At 39.9% G+C, this 16,632-nt stretch overlaps 1 protein-coding gene across 2 annotated transcripts in view; it reads right to left on the bottom strand.

Moving 5' to 3' along the window:
- PLEKHH3 (pleckstrin homology, MyTH4 and FERM domain containing H3) overlaps positions 1-16,083 on the bottom strand; it is a 73,762-nt gene extending 57,679 nt beyond the window's left edge. For both annotated transcript variants that reach the window (XM_072403972.1, XM_072403973.1), the window contains exon 1: positions 15,217-16,083. In XM_072403972.1, coding sequence (XP_072260073.1) covers positions 15,217-15,354 — 138 coding nt within the window. In that variant the 5' untranslated portion in view covers positions 15,355-16,083. The remainder of the gene's footprint in view (positions 1-15,216) is intronic.
- Between the last annotated feature and the right edge of the window lie 549 nt (positions 16,084-16,632).

Genomic DNA, 16,632 nt, shown 5'->3' with positions numbered 1-16,632 from the left:
CCTCAAACCAGCCTGGCCATTCTCTTCTGACCTCTGGCTTTAACAAGGAATGTTCACCTGCCAGTCACTGACTATTTTCTCTTTCATTTTCCTTTTGTCAGATCATTCTCTGTAAACCCTACAAATGCTGTACGTGACAATCCCAGCAGGTTAACAGTTTCTGAAATACCCAGACCACCCTGTCTGGCACCAGCAAACATGTTACGTGGAAATTCATTAAATTAGTTTTCCTCCAAATTCTGATGCTAGGTTTGAACTTTAGATTGTCCTGACAATATCTACATGTCTAAATAAATTAAGATGCTGCCATTTGACTGGCTGATTAGATATTTGCATTAAGAAACAGTTGAACAGGTGTATCTAAAAAAGTGACCGGTGTTTTTATTATCTTGTATTCAAAATGCACTCAAATTATGGCACAAGCCTTATATTAGGCATTTTGCTTGCCTGTATAACCTGGGCACTGTATTAATCCATCAGACATTTTTGCTTGTATGAAGTTGTCACTTTTGGACTCTTGTCTTAGTGGTGATGTAGCTTCTCCTTCCTGGGATCCCTATGTCTTTTTTTCCCAAAATTTTATTTTCCACAATCTTTTTAATGACAGTAGTCTGGATAGAATGTTCCAACTTTAGAGAACAGAGGTTCCAAGAGGGGGACAGCTGGGCCACGAGAGCACTGAGACCAGCAGTCCTCAACCTGTGGTCCACAGACCCCGCTGGGCACACCTTCCAGAGCTGCAGACCATGTCCTGTATGTATCACAGGTTCAGGGCAGTGGGCACAACCCGCCAACTATCCCATCACAGGCTCAGACCTGCGATGGTGAGCCGGCATCATGACACCACTCTGGGGAAAGTTTCTTCCCCTTTGAGTGACACGTGGCTCCCTACGCATGTGTGGTCCGGAGTCCATAAGTTTAGTGGTCCGTTAGCCCAAAAAGGTCGGGGACCCCTGGTATAGAAGGTCTGCTTTTCTTCTATGTACCAAAGCACATGTGAAGCCCAGAATGATTTTGTCCTAAACGAGATACATTTCCTCCTAATTAGGAAAAGTTTAGATCTATTAGGTTGTTCATGTGCACATAATGCCTGCTGTGTCACGCCCTGTTCCAAGGTGTATTCATTCAATACACTTAAATACAGGTGTACTGACATCTTTACAGTGGGTTTGTCTATGTACAAGACCCTGAATAATAATAGCTGGTTTGTAAATGAAGGAATGTCAATGATCAGCATATAAATGAGACAGTGAACTGGTATGTTCACACCCTTACAGACAGTTATTACATAGCACCTTCTCTATGTGACAGTTCAGTTGGTGCATTTGGTTTGACATAAAAGCTGACATCTTTATCACTTACAAGACAACAGCAATAATCACATCCAGTCTAACAGGTTTTTTCACTGCCTCTGGGAGTCTAATGTCAGAGCCGCTCCTTAGCAGTATGTTCAGAAACAAAAAGTCACAATGCTTTGTTGGAGACTTTGGGTTTCTTGAGAACCATAAAAAAAGAAACCCATTATTTCCTTAACCCCAGACAATTAGAATTGAGGTTTCCCATCATCTTAAAATTAATGTGCACTAATCATTGTGTTAAGGAGGATGTCAATTAAAAAAGCATGTCAAGCAATTATTTCCTACTAGTACCTGTAAATGATACTTTTTTGCATAGAGTGCTTGATTCTGCTTTCTATACTACGCAGGTGCTCTAAAACAAAGCCTTTTACACATGTTAGACATTAGTTGTCTGAAATGTACTTTTGTGAAAGTCTATAAAAGAAGTCCCCTATTTGGTGATCAGCCATGCTGCATAACTAACAACCGACACAAATGTCCATTGTTGTTTCCTAATGGGAAGACACAGAGGGGCAACTTCTCTTCTTCACAGTGCTGTCTGTATTGCCCATTTCGTCTACTGTAGTGAATGCTAACAATCATTTCCAGCCAGTGGTGGGCATAGCCAACAGTAGTCAGTAGCCAGCTCCTGTAGAGACCTGGCTTTGGGCATCCCTGTGAAACCCCTGTGAGGGTCCCTCTTGGCTAAAGAGAGTCCAGGGTCCCTGTGCAGCGGCACACTTTGCAGCTCCCCATCCGCCCCTGTTTCCAGCGATTATTAATAGATGTGTACATAACCTTACTCATGATACAGATGATTATCTGACAGTTTCCAAGGCTGCTAAACTAGGTAGAATGATTAAAATCAGTCCATGAGGGCATTTGGCCCATCGGAATAAAATATCAAATGTGCATAATGTCTGTAACAATGACTGTGTCCATGTCTGCACATGTGTAGTTCATGATGTATAAATGTTTCTGGATTCATCATGATCTGGAAGTTTAGTGGTTTGATCATTTATAGACTATGTGGCTTTTTATCAGGTATTTATCTAACAGTAGAACAATTAAATAAAAATAGTATAAAAATAGTTCAAAAAATAATAATAATAATAATACAAATAATTCAAAAACAGTAGCAAATAAAAAAATCAAAAACACAACAGGCCTGATTTATGAAACCTCTTCAAGGCTGGAGAGGATACACTTTCATTAGTGAAGCTGGATGATCCAGCAAACCTGGAATGGATTGCTTCAAAGTCAATTGTTATTTTCTAGCAAATGTTTTGAATCCTGGACCAGATCCATTCCAGGTTTGCTGGTTCACCCAGCTTCACTGATAAAAGTGTATTCTCTCCAGACTTGGACAGCTTTATTAAATCAGGTCCAATGATGGTGGCCAAATGATAAAGAAATCCCCCAAAAGTGTTTTTGTACATCAAAACCAAGAACTATACATAAATACACACAGTGTTTGTTTTCGGTTACAAACTGCATCTATAGGTATCATGTGCTTTTGTATAATTAGATTGTATAGGCACAAACTTACAGTAACTCGATGTTTAAAAAATTAAACTCAGCCTTTTTGTAATTTAATAATAATAATGAAAATGCTCTTTCTAATGTAATCTTCAGTCAGCTGTGGTTTGCTAATCTTGCAAATTCATAGTTTTCTATGTTAGGGTATCTGTACAAACGTATGGAAATGCTATCATTTATGATCCCCAATGATGGAAATCTTGGATCAGTGGAAATCTCTCCTTAGAGTAAGATCTTTGCAAAATAAGACTAGTCTGACTAAACTTAGCAATAGCAGCTGTGTGGCCCCAAGTGTACCGCACAGCAAATATCTGGCAGCAGCATGGACAGATGAGTAAAATGGTCTGTTTTTAGAGGGGACAGGATGTTCTCCAGAAAATGGTGTTATTTATATACAAAATAGATTATTATCATCTTGTATTCAAATTATGCTACACTTTACAAAGTCCCTAGTCATGTTACTAATTGTCCCTTAGAGCAGTGGTCCCCAACCTTTTGGACGTCAAAGACCACTAAATTTACGGACTCCGGACCGTGCATGCGCAGGGAGCTGTGAGTGACGTCATGATGCCAGAACCTGCCCACTCTCCAATTACAGGTCTGAGCCTGCAATGGGAGAGTGGATGGGTTAGGTCCAGAGACACAACCCGCCCACCGCCCTGAGCCTGTGATGCATACGGGGGACGTGGTCCACGGCTCTGGCCGGTGTGACCCCCAAGTGAGGTCCTTCCCCTGACCCCGCTGGGGTTGCACCGGCCAAAGCTGTGGACCACCAAAATTTTCTCCCGAACCACAGGTTGGGGACTGCTGCCTTAGAGGAACCTCCAATCTAAGGTCCCTATCATATTCATATGTCATTTTTGGGATGTGAGGGGAAATCCTCACAAACATGGGCAGAACATACAAACACAATGAAGATAATGTCCTGGACACGATTTGTAGATGGGGCACGATGCTGCAAATCAAAAAGTACTGGTCATTGGGTCACAGACCACCATTTTTCATCCATATTCTGTTCACCACTTTGTCACTATAAACTGATTTTACTCACCAATCAACCTAATTGATATTAGATATTAGTTACCGGCTCTAATTTTCCTGACCCCCAGCTCAAAACAAAATGTTACAAAAGTGGCAAAATGTTTAAAAAATACTTACCTTGTCCATGCAATGTGTTGAACTGCATTCTTGAGGAATTTTCGGAGGCCCATCTTTCCATGGACTAACACTTAAACTGCCGTTGCCTCCAGGAAGGGTACTGAAGCTAAATTCAAGATAAATATTTTTTCTCAAATAAAAACTTTTTTTTCGCAGCCTTTTGGAAGTGAGTGGAGTGCTGTCAGTCACAAGGATCTTGTTATTTCATGAAAAGCCAACTTTAAAGTATAAAGTCCATCTGAATTGACTAAAGCAGCTTTAGACTTTATTTCTTGGTCCTTCTGCCCCATAGAGACCAATCAATTTGTTTCATTCACTCTCCAACATTCTTTTTTATAGTAGGATCATTTCATATTTCAGTCTTTTGCATAAACCAGGCTTTCTAAGCAGTAATTTGTACGCCCAGCTGCGTTATATCATCACCCACAGTTATGAATGTTTTTTAATGGAACACTTCCAAATGAGCGACACATGATAGCATGGACTTATTTATCAAGGTGTTGGAAAGAAAAGCTTTCAGCAACCATTCAAATCCCCACTATTATTGGTTTTCATACACAATTTTCCTTGCATATTTCATAGCAATGATGATACCCACTATTCTCTAATAAAACAGGTGACATCACTGTCCACTAAATTACATATCTTATAGCATTTTATAATTATATTGCAATGTATTACACACTCTCTCTTGTATATGAAAGTAAAGCTTAATTAGTAGGAGGAGAGATCTAAGTTATACCAATATGAAATGTATCATGGATTATTTGAGTCAGTTATGTTCATTTCAGGCACACTCCCAACACTTTATCCTCATTGCAGCAATTTAAAGTCATGAGCAGTAATTTGGAAAATGAAATAAATGATTTCACACATTCAAAAATTTGTCATGTCTCCGGTTTCAGGATTTTAGGTTGACTGCACATTTTAAAAAATATGTTAGAATCTAACATTTTTTTTTGTTCACAGCTTTGTCTGGCTGCATCAACCAGGATAATATGTTGTAAATCTGAGACTATGATCTAACAAGTCAGATGTTGCGGTAATATTGTTGCAGACACAGAATACAGCTTGAGTTATTCGAAGCCATTGTATGAAGGATAAATATGTAGAGGTCTAAAATCCCTGGTGCCCACCCTGAAACCTATGCATGACTGCCATATAGGTTCTTCCATCATCATCCATCATCAATATTACATCAAGAGTGTTCACCATGAATATTGGATATATAGGTGCAACACGTTTAAAAAAAAAAAAAAAAAAGGCTGCAGCACCGCCCCCTAATTCTCGGCTGCCTAGACGGTCGTGAATGAATGGAAGCGCAAAGCCTACTGGGATAACCTACTTTAGAATGCTCCTGGGCGCTCCTTCTGCGCATGCCCGAGTATAGCGGGCATGTGCAGAAGGAGCCTTTTTGCTCAAGGAGAAAATTATTTATATTTTTCCATCCTACGTCACCTGATTATGCGCCTGGGTCGGGTGACGTATAATGAAGAACCTGGAAGTAAAGACAAAGATGGCGGCACCCAGTGCTCCAGGACGCATCCCGAGGCGACACGGGCCCCGATGCCGGACACTCCCGGAGAGTGATCGGACTGCCCTGTGGGATTAAAGGTAAGTGTTTTTTTTAAATTTTTGTTTTATTTTTGAGTATAGTTCCTCTTTATGTGCAGGGTTAAGATATGGTATAAAAGTGGAAAAAACTGTTGACCCAGAGAGAAAAGCCCGCACAACCAAGCCAGACTAAAATAAGCCTAGAGTTCAACTTTAATTTTGTGAAATTGATTTGGATGATTTTTAAGGCTTTTTTTAAAAATAATTTTTACAAATTTCATAACAAATTGCTATGTGAGCCGGTATATGAGTTCTTAGCATTTACTAGTTCACTGTATTGCTGAATGGGTTCAAGCAGATTCCTATTCCATCATCATAATGTCCTGAAACCAAAGTCATGGCAACTGTGCACTGCTTACTCAAGTACATACATACTTAATCACCTAAATGTAAGGGATCAAGCAGCAATGCATCACCAAGCCAAATTCCCCACCATTTAAGTTAATTAAATAATGAACAGGAAATACTGTATTTCCTAGTGGTTTATTTCAAATTTTGAATGACAGGGTGGAGTGTCCCATAAAGACGCCAGACTTTATTTCGTAAGGCAAAGCCTCTCATTTTTTTTCATGATTCTGTGTCTGGAAATAAGCTGTCGTTTGGTTTTGAATAGCTTCAGCTGGAGTTCCACTTAAGGAAAAATTAAACATCTTTGGTTAATTTAAAAAAGGGCACAGTCTGTATTTTTTATGTAGGAAGCTCAGACTGACCCATTAAAGGTGAGGATAAAACGGAGGTAAAGACTATGTTTCTAAATAAATAATAAGAACTGACCACAGTCCTTAAAAATGTATGCATTCAAGGTTGCAGAAAGTGAACATTTGAGATATGGTTGCAGAAGTGGGTTGAACTGTGTAAGATTCTTAGGTTTTTAAAGGGGACCTTAGCTCACTTAACAACCAAGGTAGAATTTTTTGGCATGCCAAGTTTTCTGGCCACCTGGTGGCTTTTTCATTTTTGTCTTACACTGCAGAGCAGAGCCATGTTCTATGCGGGGCACTACCACAAGTGGAGGCATCACCATAGGATGCCAAGGACAATGTCACTTCTGTGAATACAAGGTAATTACATATCAGTAGCCAAAGAGGATCATCATCTACATCTTTCATGATCCTTTCCAACAACAAAAGACTTAAAGATTCATAAACAAGTGCTGCGCCATTCTGCTTTATGGAGAGGGGAGGGGGGGAACGAGGGAGCGGCGCCCCGCTGTGCTCTCTCCCCTTCATTTGCATTGTGGTCATTCATCCAGGATTTGCCAGGATAGATCCATGAACCATGTCAGATGCCGGCTGTACACACATCCGATACTAGTCCTGAAGCGATAACCGGACGTGATCCATCTGACATGTGTACGTAGCCTAAGCCCACTGTGTGGTCGAGGGCAAAGATGGTGGCTTCAGGGGATGCAGTGGTAACAGGTTCCTACCATCACAGCATGGTGCCAGCACAAAGTAAGCATGCGTTATATTTGGCAAGCATGCTGTGCATAATTGCTGATTATGGCAAAGCTCACCCACACCCGCTAAGATTTACAATAACTGGCCAGATAATCTAGGCAGACCAAAGAACTCAAAGTACATTTTTGTTCTCCAAACTATTTTAAATATTTATCTGTTCTTTTTGTTGCAAATGAGGCAAGGAATGGGTTACAAGTAGAAGAGCAGCTATTCCTACTTGGAGACAGCAGAGTTGGAACATATGGGTCTGATTACTGTGAGATTCATAGCTGGGAAGATAGTGAAGCCTTTGTTGGCAGGCCGAAGCCAGGTGCTGATCCTCTTTTATGTAAATAGACTTTACATTGAAGCCTTGCAAATATACTCCTCACCAATACTGATTTTTCAGAAAACAAAATCGATTGTTAGGTATCATGAGAAATGACATGGTTCTGCCCCAGAAGTCAAACCATTAGAAATTACCCTTGTGAATAAAACTTTTTGGTACTGACTTTGTGCAAGAATCTGATGTTAGGACTGTATGTTTGTAATATGAAGCCATGTGCTGGTTCAACACTACTAGTCCCATGTCCACCAGAAGGGAAAGGAAGGTGGGGGTTGGGGTTGGAGTGGGGGTAGTAGTTTCAGGGAAAATACAGAACACATTGCCATGAAACAAACTGGTCAACTCATCAGTTTTACACACATAAAGCCAGTTAGTTATCCCATGATTTGGATGAATGAAAACCTTCATAGTTTCCTAATGCTATTTTTATATTATATTATATAACCCTATATTACCTTTACATTTGTTTTACAAATATTAATTGCCATAACTCTATCCTCCAAGTTGCTTCATTGTCACTTTACTCTGCATGATCACATTATTCATAAAAAAAAGGAACCAGACTGTATCCTGATCCAACATTTTAAAATCTCAACCAAGAAAAGCAAGGCCTCCGAGCACAGCTTTTAAATTGAAATAAATGATCTGGTTCTGTCTGGGTAAATCTGCATAGATTTTATTACTGTACATAATATTGATAATATTTTTATGATCACTCAATGTTCAAGCGTACCTATACTCAGAATTTTCACTTTACTTAAAAGGGTAGAGAACCCCTTCATGTAGGGTAAAAATCATTTTTTTTTTTGCAACACCCTTTTTAAAAAAATAAAATAAAAAAAAGGGTGCAGCACCACCCCCTAATTTTCCGATCTATGTCAGGCATCCCAGGAGGCTCTTGGGCGCTCCCTCTACGCATGCCTGAGCATCTCGGGCATGCGCAGAAGGAGCCTTTGTGCTGAAAGAGAATTTGCCGATCTCACCCATGCGCAATTTTATTTTCATCATGTCACCCGATCTCGCTACTGGGTTGGGTGACGTAGGATGAAGAACCCGGAAGAAGTACGAAGATGGCGGCACCCGGAGCGCCGGATCCAGGACGGATGTTGGGACGACGCGGGACTCGATGCTGGACACCCCTGGAGTGACTGCTTTGCGGGATTTCTTTTTCGTTTTTGAGTATAGTTCTTCTTTAAGGATAGAAGCTATTCTACTTCTCTGGTGCCTTAGAAGTTGGCACATTCAGGAGGGTTGATTTTTAGGACCCCCTACCCTCAGTAGTTTATCCTCATTCCTAGACTCATCCTAGATTGTAAGCTCTTTGGGGCAGGGTCCTCTCCTCCTCCGGTGTCACTGTTTGTATCTGTCTGTCATTTGCAACCCCTATTTAATGTACAGCGCTGCATAATATGTTGGTGCTATATAAACCCTGTTTAATAATAATAATCCCTATGGTGTCCTATAGTAATGTGAAGGTAAACAGAACAAAATATTCTAATGATGGACACGAGGGACTGAAACCCAGAGGCGGTGGTTTCTGAAGAGATTTGACCGGTTTGTTTCTTGACCAGAGTGGCTTTCAGCATTAAGGCAGCAGTAGGGGGGAGTATTTGTTATTTTCTTTAAATGTTAACAAGTTTGTTTTCAAATGGATTAAAAGAAATCTGTACTGGGAGACATACGGATGTCAACATTCCATTTGTTTAAATGCTTGTTGCTAGGGAGTCATGCTGATCCACAGACTTCAATACGTTGAGTCACTGACCTGGGACAAGTATGTAGATTGACTTTAAGGATAGATACTTGTCAGAGTCAATGACTCAAAATGAACTAAAAGCCAGACAAGTAAGCAACAAGAATTTTCAAGAAGTGGCAGCATTTTTACTACTTGTATATCCAGGGCAATGAAATTTGTTTCCTGAATCCCAACTTTGCTACTCCCTACACTTGTCTGTTCAACACCAAAAAATACCCAGTACATCAGAGTATGGAGGTTTATTGGACTCACCGAGTTTGACAATGTTTTACCAAAAAGTTTGGTCCCAATAATAAATTACTAACCGAGTAAAAACTCCTAATCACTATGTATCAGAATCGAAGATAGAAGTGACCATGAAAGTGCCAGGGTTCAACCATTTGACCCAAAGAACCCTTCAGAGCAGTGGTCGCCAACCAGTGGTTTGTGGACCACTGGTGATCCACAGAAAAATGTGGACATTATTTGCCTTTTTTATTTTTTAATAATAATATTAAAACAAAAATATTATTGTAATAAATTCTTATATTCTGAATGACAATTTTCACCTTTATATTGCACTAAATTCACAAACTGTACTAGAGATGGAAAAACAAGGGAGGTGCAGCATGACGTCAGTGTAGTACTAAGTTGGATGGGGCAACCGTTACCGAGCCGCACGCTTCAGTATTGTTTCCACCATTACAACAGTCACCCCGCTCCGCCAATACCGATTCTCATCCGATTGTTTTATTTTATTTGTTTATTTCTCAAATGCTCTTTAGGTAAGTATGACCTTAACTGTACATTTCCTTTCCCCCATGTGCTTGGTGATTGGTTCAAAGTTGCCACATGAGAAAAGTCCTCAACCATGCTTAGGAATAAATTAGGTGGCAATTACAAAGGTGTATCTAAAATACCAGTTTTCAGAATGTATTTCATGACTAGAAAAGTAGAAAGTAGAAAAGGTCACCTTTGGCCTTTCAAATATTTTCTCAGCAGGTTTTGAAAGTAAAGGTTTCCACTGTGTTCACTTGGCAGCAAAAAGTCTGAAGGTTATGAAGCCTAACCTTTGCCTGATCCTTTTTGCATCTGGACATTCTTGTCGCTCTATAAATTCTCTTGTGTGAGCCTATGGATTAATATGGATTTAGATGCCTGGTAAATTCTCCAACATACCCCTGGCCAAATCTAGGTATATCGCTTGTCACAGGTGGTGGCCATACCTGAACCGAATAGAGTCTCCTCAATAGTGTGCAAACAATGATAACAACTTGACCAAAGCTCTAAAGCTAGGTACACACGTGCAATAAGTATTGTTAGAAAACGAACGACTAACGATTATGCACTATTATTTTGAACGATCGTATTGTGCACAATTCTGTACATGTTGTAACGATACGATCGTTCAAATATAATCCACCAATATTGCACACACGCTGGATACAATCGTTTGAACGATGCAGGGAGTGACATGTAAAGAAGAAAGTGTACTGCAGAACCATCCAGGATCACTGAACCACCATACACACAATAGATAGTGAACGATCGTCGACCAATCAGATCAGTCGTTTGTTTCCAGCGACAATCCTCGTTCGTTGGCGGCATTGTTCAGTCGTTGTGCACTGTTTTTATTAACGGTTATCGAACGATCAGTCTTAGGCGTTCCTTTCCAACGATAATTATTGCAAGTGTGTACGCAGCTTAAATCTCACCCATGTAACTAAAAAAAAGATTTATTAGTGTTCTTTTTCCAGTTGGATTGATCCAACCTTCTTGTCCTGCTGCTCCTTCAGGACAAATGATGGTGATTTCCACCATGGCAACAGAACCATAGAAACCTGAAAGATGTTCTAACACTCCCCAACTCTACTGAGAACTAAAAAAAGGAAGAATTGTTCCAGCTTGAGATTCATTAACCAGCATCACAAATCCTGCGGCAACAAGCAAGTCTATGCAAAACACATAATACAGTTTGGAAGCAGCGAGCTTACATCACAAATGCACATCTGTTCCATAGTGAAACTGACAACCCATCATAAAATTATACAATTTACATACTATAAACACGCAGTCCAGTGATGGACCAGTTTAGCCAGACAGACGGGCAGATTTGCAGGTGACGTGACCAATTCGAGTATCACGTGCAGCTACTTACTACTAACTAATGAGCAAAGCTCAATGTGACGGTAAGGACACCAATCTTCAAATCATGCAGTAGTAATAATTTTGTGTGATCTAAATGATGACGGACAGCAGATATCTCATTTTGTTTTATTCTCTGGAGAAGAATTTCATCTCTCAGGGAACTGTATTGAATTGTACAGCGCTGCATAATATGTTGGTGCTATATAAATCCTGTTTATTAATAATAATAATAATAATAATAATAATAATATTATTTGAAGACTGTAAGGTTCAGCCGTTGGAAGTGTTCAATGGTCAAAGTATAGTTTCATTCACCGTTGTACATCGCTAATTTATTCATATGATTGAAATCCCCAGGTAGTGAAGGCCTAAATTGTCTCCAATTACTGTGTATATCTAAAACCAATTTTTATTGCTCTGGACACATTTGGAATGGGTAAAACCTCAATTTATTATTACTATCTTTGGCCCCATTGAGGAGATTCTTCTTCTCTACTTTAGAAACAGGAGTAGAAGGCAAATCTTACAATCTGGTGAAATCTGTTAGATTTATCATCACAGCCATTATCTATCATTTCCTACTCTGTCTCCAACATAGGGAATGAAGCAAAATCTTTTTTGGAAACTGACAGCCAGGGGTTTATAAACATTTTTAGATGGACATACACGCCTCAAATAAAGCTGTTATGGTATTCTTGCCCCGAGCAATGTAACCTGCAGCAACACTTGGAGTCTTATTATGCATGGCGGAACTACAAACACCATCCATGCATAAAAATCAGGCAGCAGTGTGTAGTCACCAAAGCCCAATGAAGGGTCAAAGTTACATGACCCGTTCTTCTCCTACCCCAAGCTCCCTCTGCTTAATAGAGGTCTGTGGGGCTTTTCAATCCTGTTGCTCGTTAATATCTCCATTATTATCGAAGATCCAAAGCCTAACACATTTATAAAGCACATTACTGTTCTTTTTGTAGCCATATCCTTATCATTCTATTATTATTTATGATTTTTTTTTTTATTGATTTTTTTATTTTTATTTTGCCGAACCTATTTAAGTTTAAATAAACATTGCACTATACAGACAGAACTCGTGTGCTATATAATTCAACTGTTATTGTCCTGGAAAACAAATGTGTTCAGCAAAATATTTTCAGATAGAAATAAAAACACATAATAATTATTTCTTAGATTCAGAAGTAACTAGTCATAGCTTTTCAGGCTGGTAAATCATTCATTATAGACCAGTGGCTGTTAATGGAATTAATAATTTATGAGTAGGCTGCATCGGTTTTTGCAGGGGAACACAACTACACCTTTTACAAGATTTTTAACATGTTAGTCTTAGTTACAATCTAACACACTGAAATGTGAATCATTATTTTTTCTAAAAGATAAGTTATTTTCAGTTAACGCAATATATTTCTTTAGTTTTTTTTAAGGTTATTATTCAGTATTTACTACTCTGTGTGTTTCTTCGGCCTTATCTCCGGGCATGCTGTAATTGTACACAGTGCTGCACATGCGCAGATCAGTGTGGTCTTGGCATGCATTGATTACCCATGTGCATGCACAGGAATGACATCTACCTAGCCTGACCAATCAAAACAGCCAAAAGAAGAGCGGGAAAAGATGGAAGGATTGTTGATGGAGTGACCAGGGAGAATGGTGCTTGGCTATAGAAAGCCGCTGTGTGAGTTAGGTCACCAATAATATGTATGGCCTGCAACCCCTCTGCGTAATATGTTGGCGCTATTTAAATCCTGTTTAATAATAATAATAATAATAACTACCATAGGTCTGCAAATAATGTGTACCTGCACCTGATAGCAGGAGCCTAGAGGGACAGTTTTAGTTCTACTTTGAAATATAACTAAAGACAATGGTATTTACTGGTGCAGCATTGGAACTACTGTTAGGTTTTCATTGCTTTTTGTGTATCCTCACTAATTGCCCTTAGTCAGCATTACTCCAATATTTGAAGTTTCCACCAAAAGAATGGAAATCTTCCAATTGGGACACTTGTTCCCACGATTACTATCTAAGAAGTGGATTTCCTATCTATTGGAAAGAAATCCAGTCATTTCCCCTAAAGTCTACAAGACAGGATGTGAAGGCAAGTCTCCCTAATGAGACACAGATGACAGCAGTTTTACCCTTCCCTATACTATCCACAAGGAAAAAAGTTTTAGTTTTAGATATACTTTGGGGCTAGTTCATTTAGACGGTGGCGGTGCTTTTATTGCTATCATTTTATGATTGCACATGTCCATAGGTAATGAATAGGGGTGTAATAGTTGGTACTGCCAAATGTTCAGATGCTGGCTTAATAAGTACAGGCACAGTTGTCAGGAGGTCTGGCAAGTGACTGGAATGGTGCCCAACAATGGGAGCCATGCGGGAACCTTATCACTGCCTGTGTGAACAAGCCCATTAAGCATTAACATTTGAAAATTACAGTCACATGGCTAAAAATAAAGATCCATATCCTTGTGCTGAAATGAATCTAAAGACAACATTTTCTCCATTTTAGATATATTATACAAACGTTAAACCTCTATCAGATTTTTGTTGCCATGCATTTCCTATAGGTTGGTTTTTTTCATTCACTTAGGGACACAACAGGAAGTAAGAGGACATTTTTCCAAAATAAGGAAATGCCCTCCTAGACAGTTAAACAGGCTTCTCCTAAGGACTGTTTATTAATGTTCCAAGTCACAATATTTGATTTCCAATTAGTTTAGGACAATGGTCATCCGAACAAGGAGAACGGATCTCCCTAAAAGAGATTCTAACCATTCCATAAGCTACATACTCATGCTAAATAATTGTTGGCCAAGACAAATGATTGGGATCAGCTAAGGCGAAAATCTAGACGTTATTAAGAATCTGCAGGTGATTCAAAAAAACACCAATTAGGGACAACCTCATTTTTTTTATGGGGAGGACGCAGCAGGATGCTGAACAGAGCTGTGTGTGCAGTGCTCCTTCATTCTACTGTCACTGGAAACAATCAAGAAAGATCATTTCCAGCAACAGAAGTCCAGCATGTGCACAAAGCTATTCTCTATTCCAGCCATTCTCCAGCAGGGTTTTCTGGAGCCCCGAGGTTCCTCTAGAGTTTTCCTCATACTGTGGCTGATTGCCTTCATATTTGATGATGCCTGCATAGTTCTGGGGCCGAAGCTGTGTGTAAGGCCCAACTGCAAGATTTCAATGATTTTTCAGTTGTCTATAAAGGTGGCATGCCAGACACAGCTCTAAGGGGTATTCTTTCCACTGGCAACCAATGCAAGAGTTTATTTCCTACTAACCCCCAAGAAATTGGTTTTAGAGGTTACCAAGACCTGAACATAATTTCCATGGGGTAAAATGATTCCAATGGTTACCAATTTAGGAGACTTTGCCCCCAAGAAATTGGTTTTAGCAGGAGATCCTTGAGACATTATCACAAATTCAAGATCTTCTCAGGGGTAAAAAGTTTTTACACTGACCCCCAGTTTAAACTAACTTTTCCCCAGTAACTGCCAATAAAATGGTTTTAGTAGGAGTTCCATGAGACCTAACATAATTTCAAGGGTTCCTGAGGGGTAAGAAGGTAAAAAGGTTGTTAGTCACATAGATTTATATAAAAATAAAGCCGCCTTTCTTTATTATATATAAATATATATTATCTCCTAGATTGTAAGCTCTTCAGGGTCCTCTCCTCCTAATGTTTTATGTCTGTATTCGTCTGTCATTTGCAACTCCTATTTATTGTACAGCGCTGCGTAATATGTTGGCGCTATATAAATCCTGTTTAATAATATTATAATAACGCCACTACCATTCTCCGATCATAATGCCATCTGACAGATATCATTATATAACAATGCTGCATGATGTACAATGGAATAAACTTACATTTCTGCTGTTCATCTGGACTTCAGTGCTCTTCATCTCAAAGGATTCCTCTTCTTCCTCTTTCTCCCCATACTCCCTGCCCAGGAGGGTAAACCCATGCCTGCAGCAAACCCACCACCAGAAACCCTGTAAAGGCATTCAGAAAGGACCCCCACCCTTGTCTTTGGTTTGGGGGGTCACATCTGAAGGTCCCCCAAGTAAAAAGAGAATATTTGGGGGGTTTTTGGGGGAGGATCAAGTCAAGTAGGTTGCAGGTGAGTGGTGAAGGTGGAAATTAACAAAAGAAACAATGCCAATTCCAATCCCTGGGCTTCCAGGTCATCGAATGGAAATCTTAGGGGTGCCAGTAGATTTCCTGAATTAAGTGCATGATGATCCAAAACTATCCAGGGATGTGATGAGCCAATCAGGAGGTGCAATGTGAGGATTCGGGATCTTCTATGTGTGTGAATAGCATGGAGCTAGCCTGGGATCCTCTTGCTGCGGCCACATCTGTGGGCAGAGCAGCTGGCATGCACCTCAAGCAGCAGCTCACACAGCAGCTCAGTCCAGGGCAATGCTGCAGCTTGGAATGTTGATCGTCCAATCCTGATCCAGAAATCTTTATACTGATATAGAAGCAATGAGCATTCACCGATCAGAGCTCTGTACATAAAATGCCTTATCCAATAACTCCAGCCAATCCAAAGATTTGCAGACTAAAAAACATATAAAAAATTTTAGGAAAAAAAAGTCCAAGATATCCAAAGGAAGAAGAATAAACTGATCAGGCTGTTACTACTTCCTGATGCATAAGGAGAGGGAAGGAAAAAAAAAGAATGAGAATAAAAGGGAGGAAGAGGGGAGGAGTGGTGCAGCAAGGGGAGGGAGACCTCCACCTCCTCTATATTACAGGGAGCAGTCTGACACTCACTGCCATGTGGAGGGGGATGGGATCCAGAACTGACCAATGACAAGCAAGCAACGGGAGCCCACAGCCAATAAGAACGAAGGGGTGTGTCAGCCGGCTAACCCAGTGTAGAGCTTGTTGCATCATGTGTCAGGCAGAGTGCGGCAGGGAGTGCGGCAGGGAGGGGGTTAACCAGATGCAGCGCTGCTCTTAACCCCTTCTAAGCCATTATTGCAGCAGCTGGAATCCTGGGGGAGGATGACAATGACTACATGTATTATGTCTACAACCCTCAGCTGTCGTGAATTTAGAAGTAACATGTCCGAGTTTAATCATTTTTTTTTTTACTAACTTGGAAATGGAAATCTGACAACTTTGCAATAGATAAGGCGGCGATTACAAGGAAATGGGGCCTGATGAAATATACAAGCTGATATTTTATTTCTTTCTGAACCCATTTCACTTGCTCCATGCTTTTCCTGAAAAGATGATGGTGGTGCAAAAAAAAATAAAAAAGCCATACAACT

The sequence above is a fragment of the Pyxicephalus adspersus genome, chromosome 3 (genome assembly GCF_032062135.1).
Source record: "Pyxicephalus adspersus chromosome 3, UCB_Pads_2.0, whole genome shotgun sequence".
Taxonomy (NCBI): Eukaryota; Metazoa; Chordata; class Amphibia; order Anura; family Pyxicephalidae; genus Pyxicephalus; species Pyxicephalus adspersus.
This window is presented reverse-complemented; position numbering and strand designations above follow the sequence as displayed.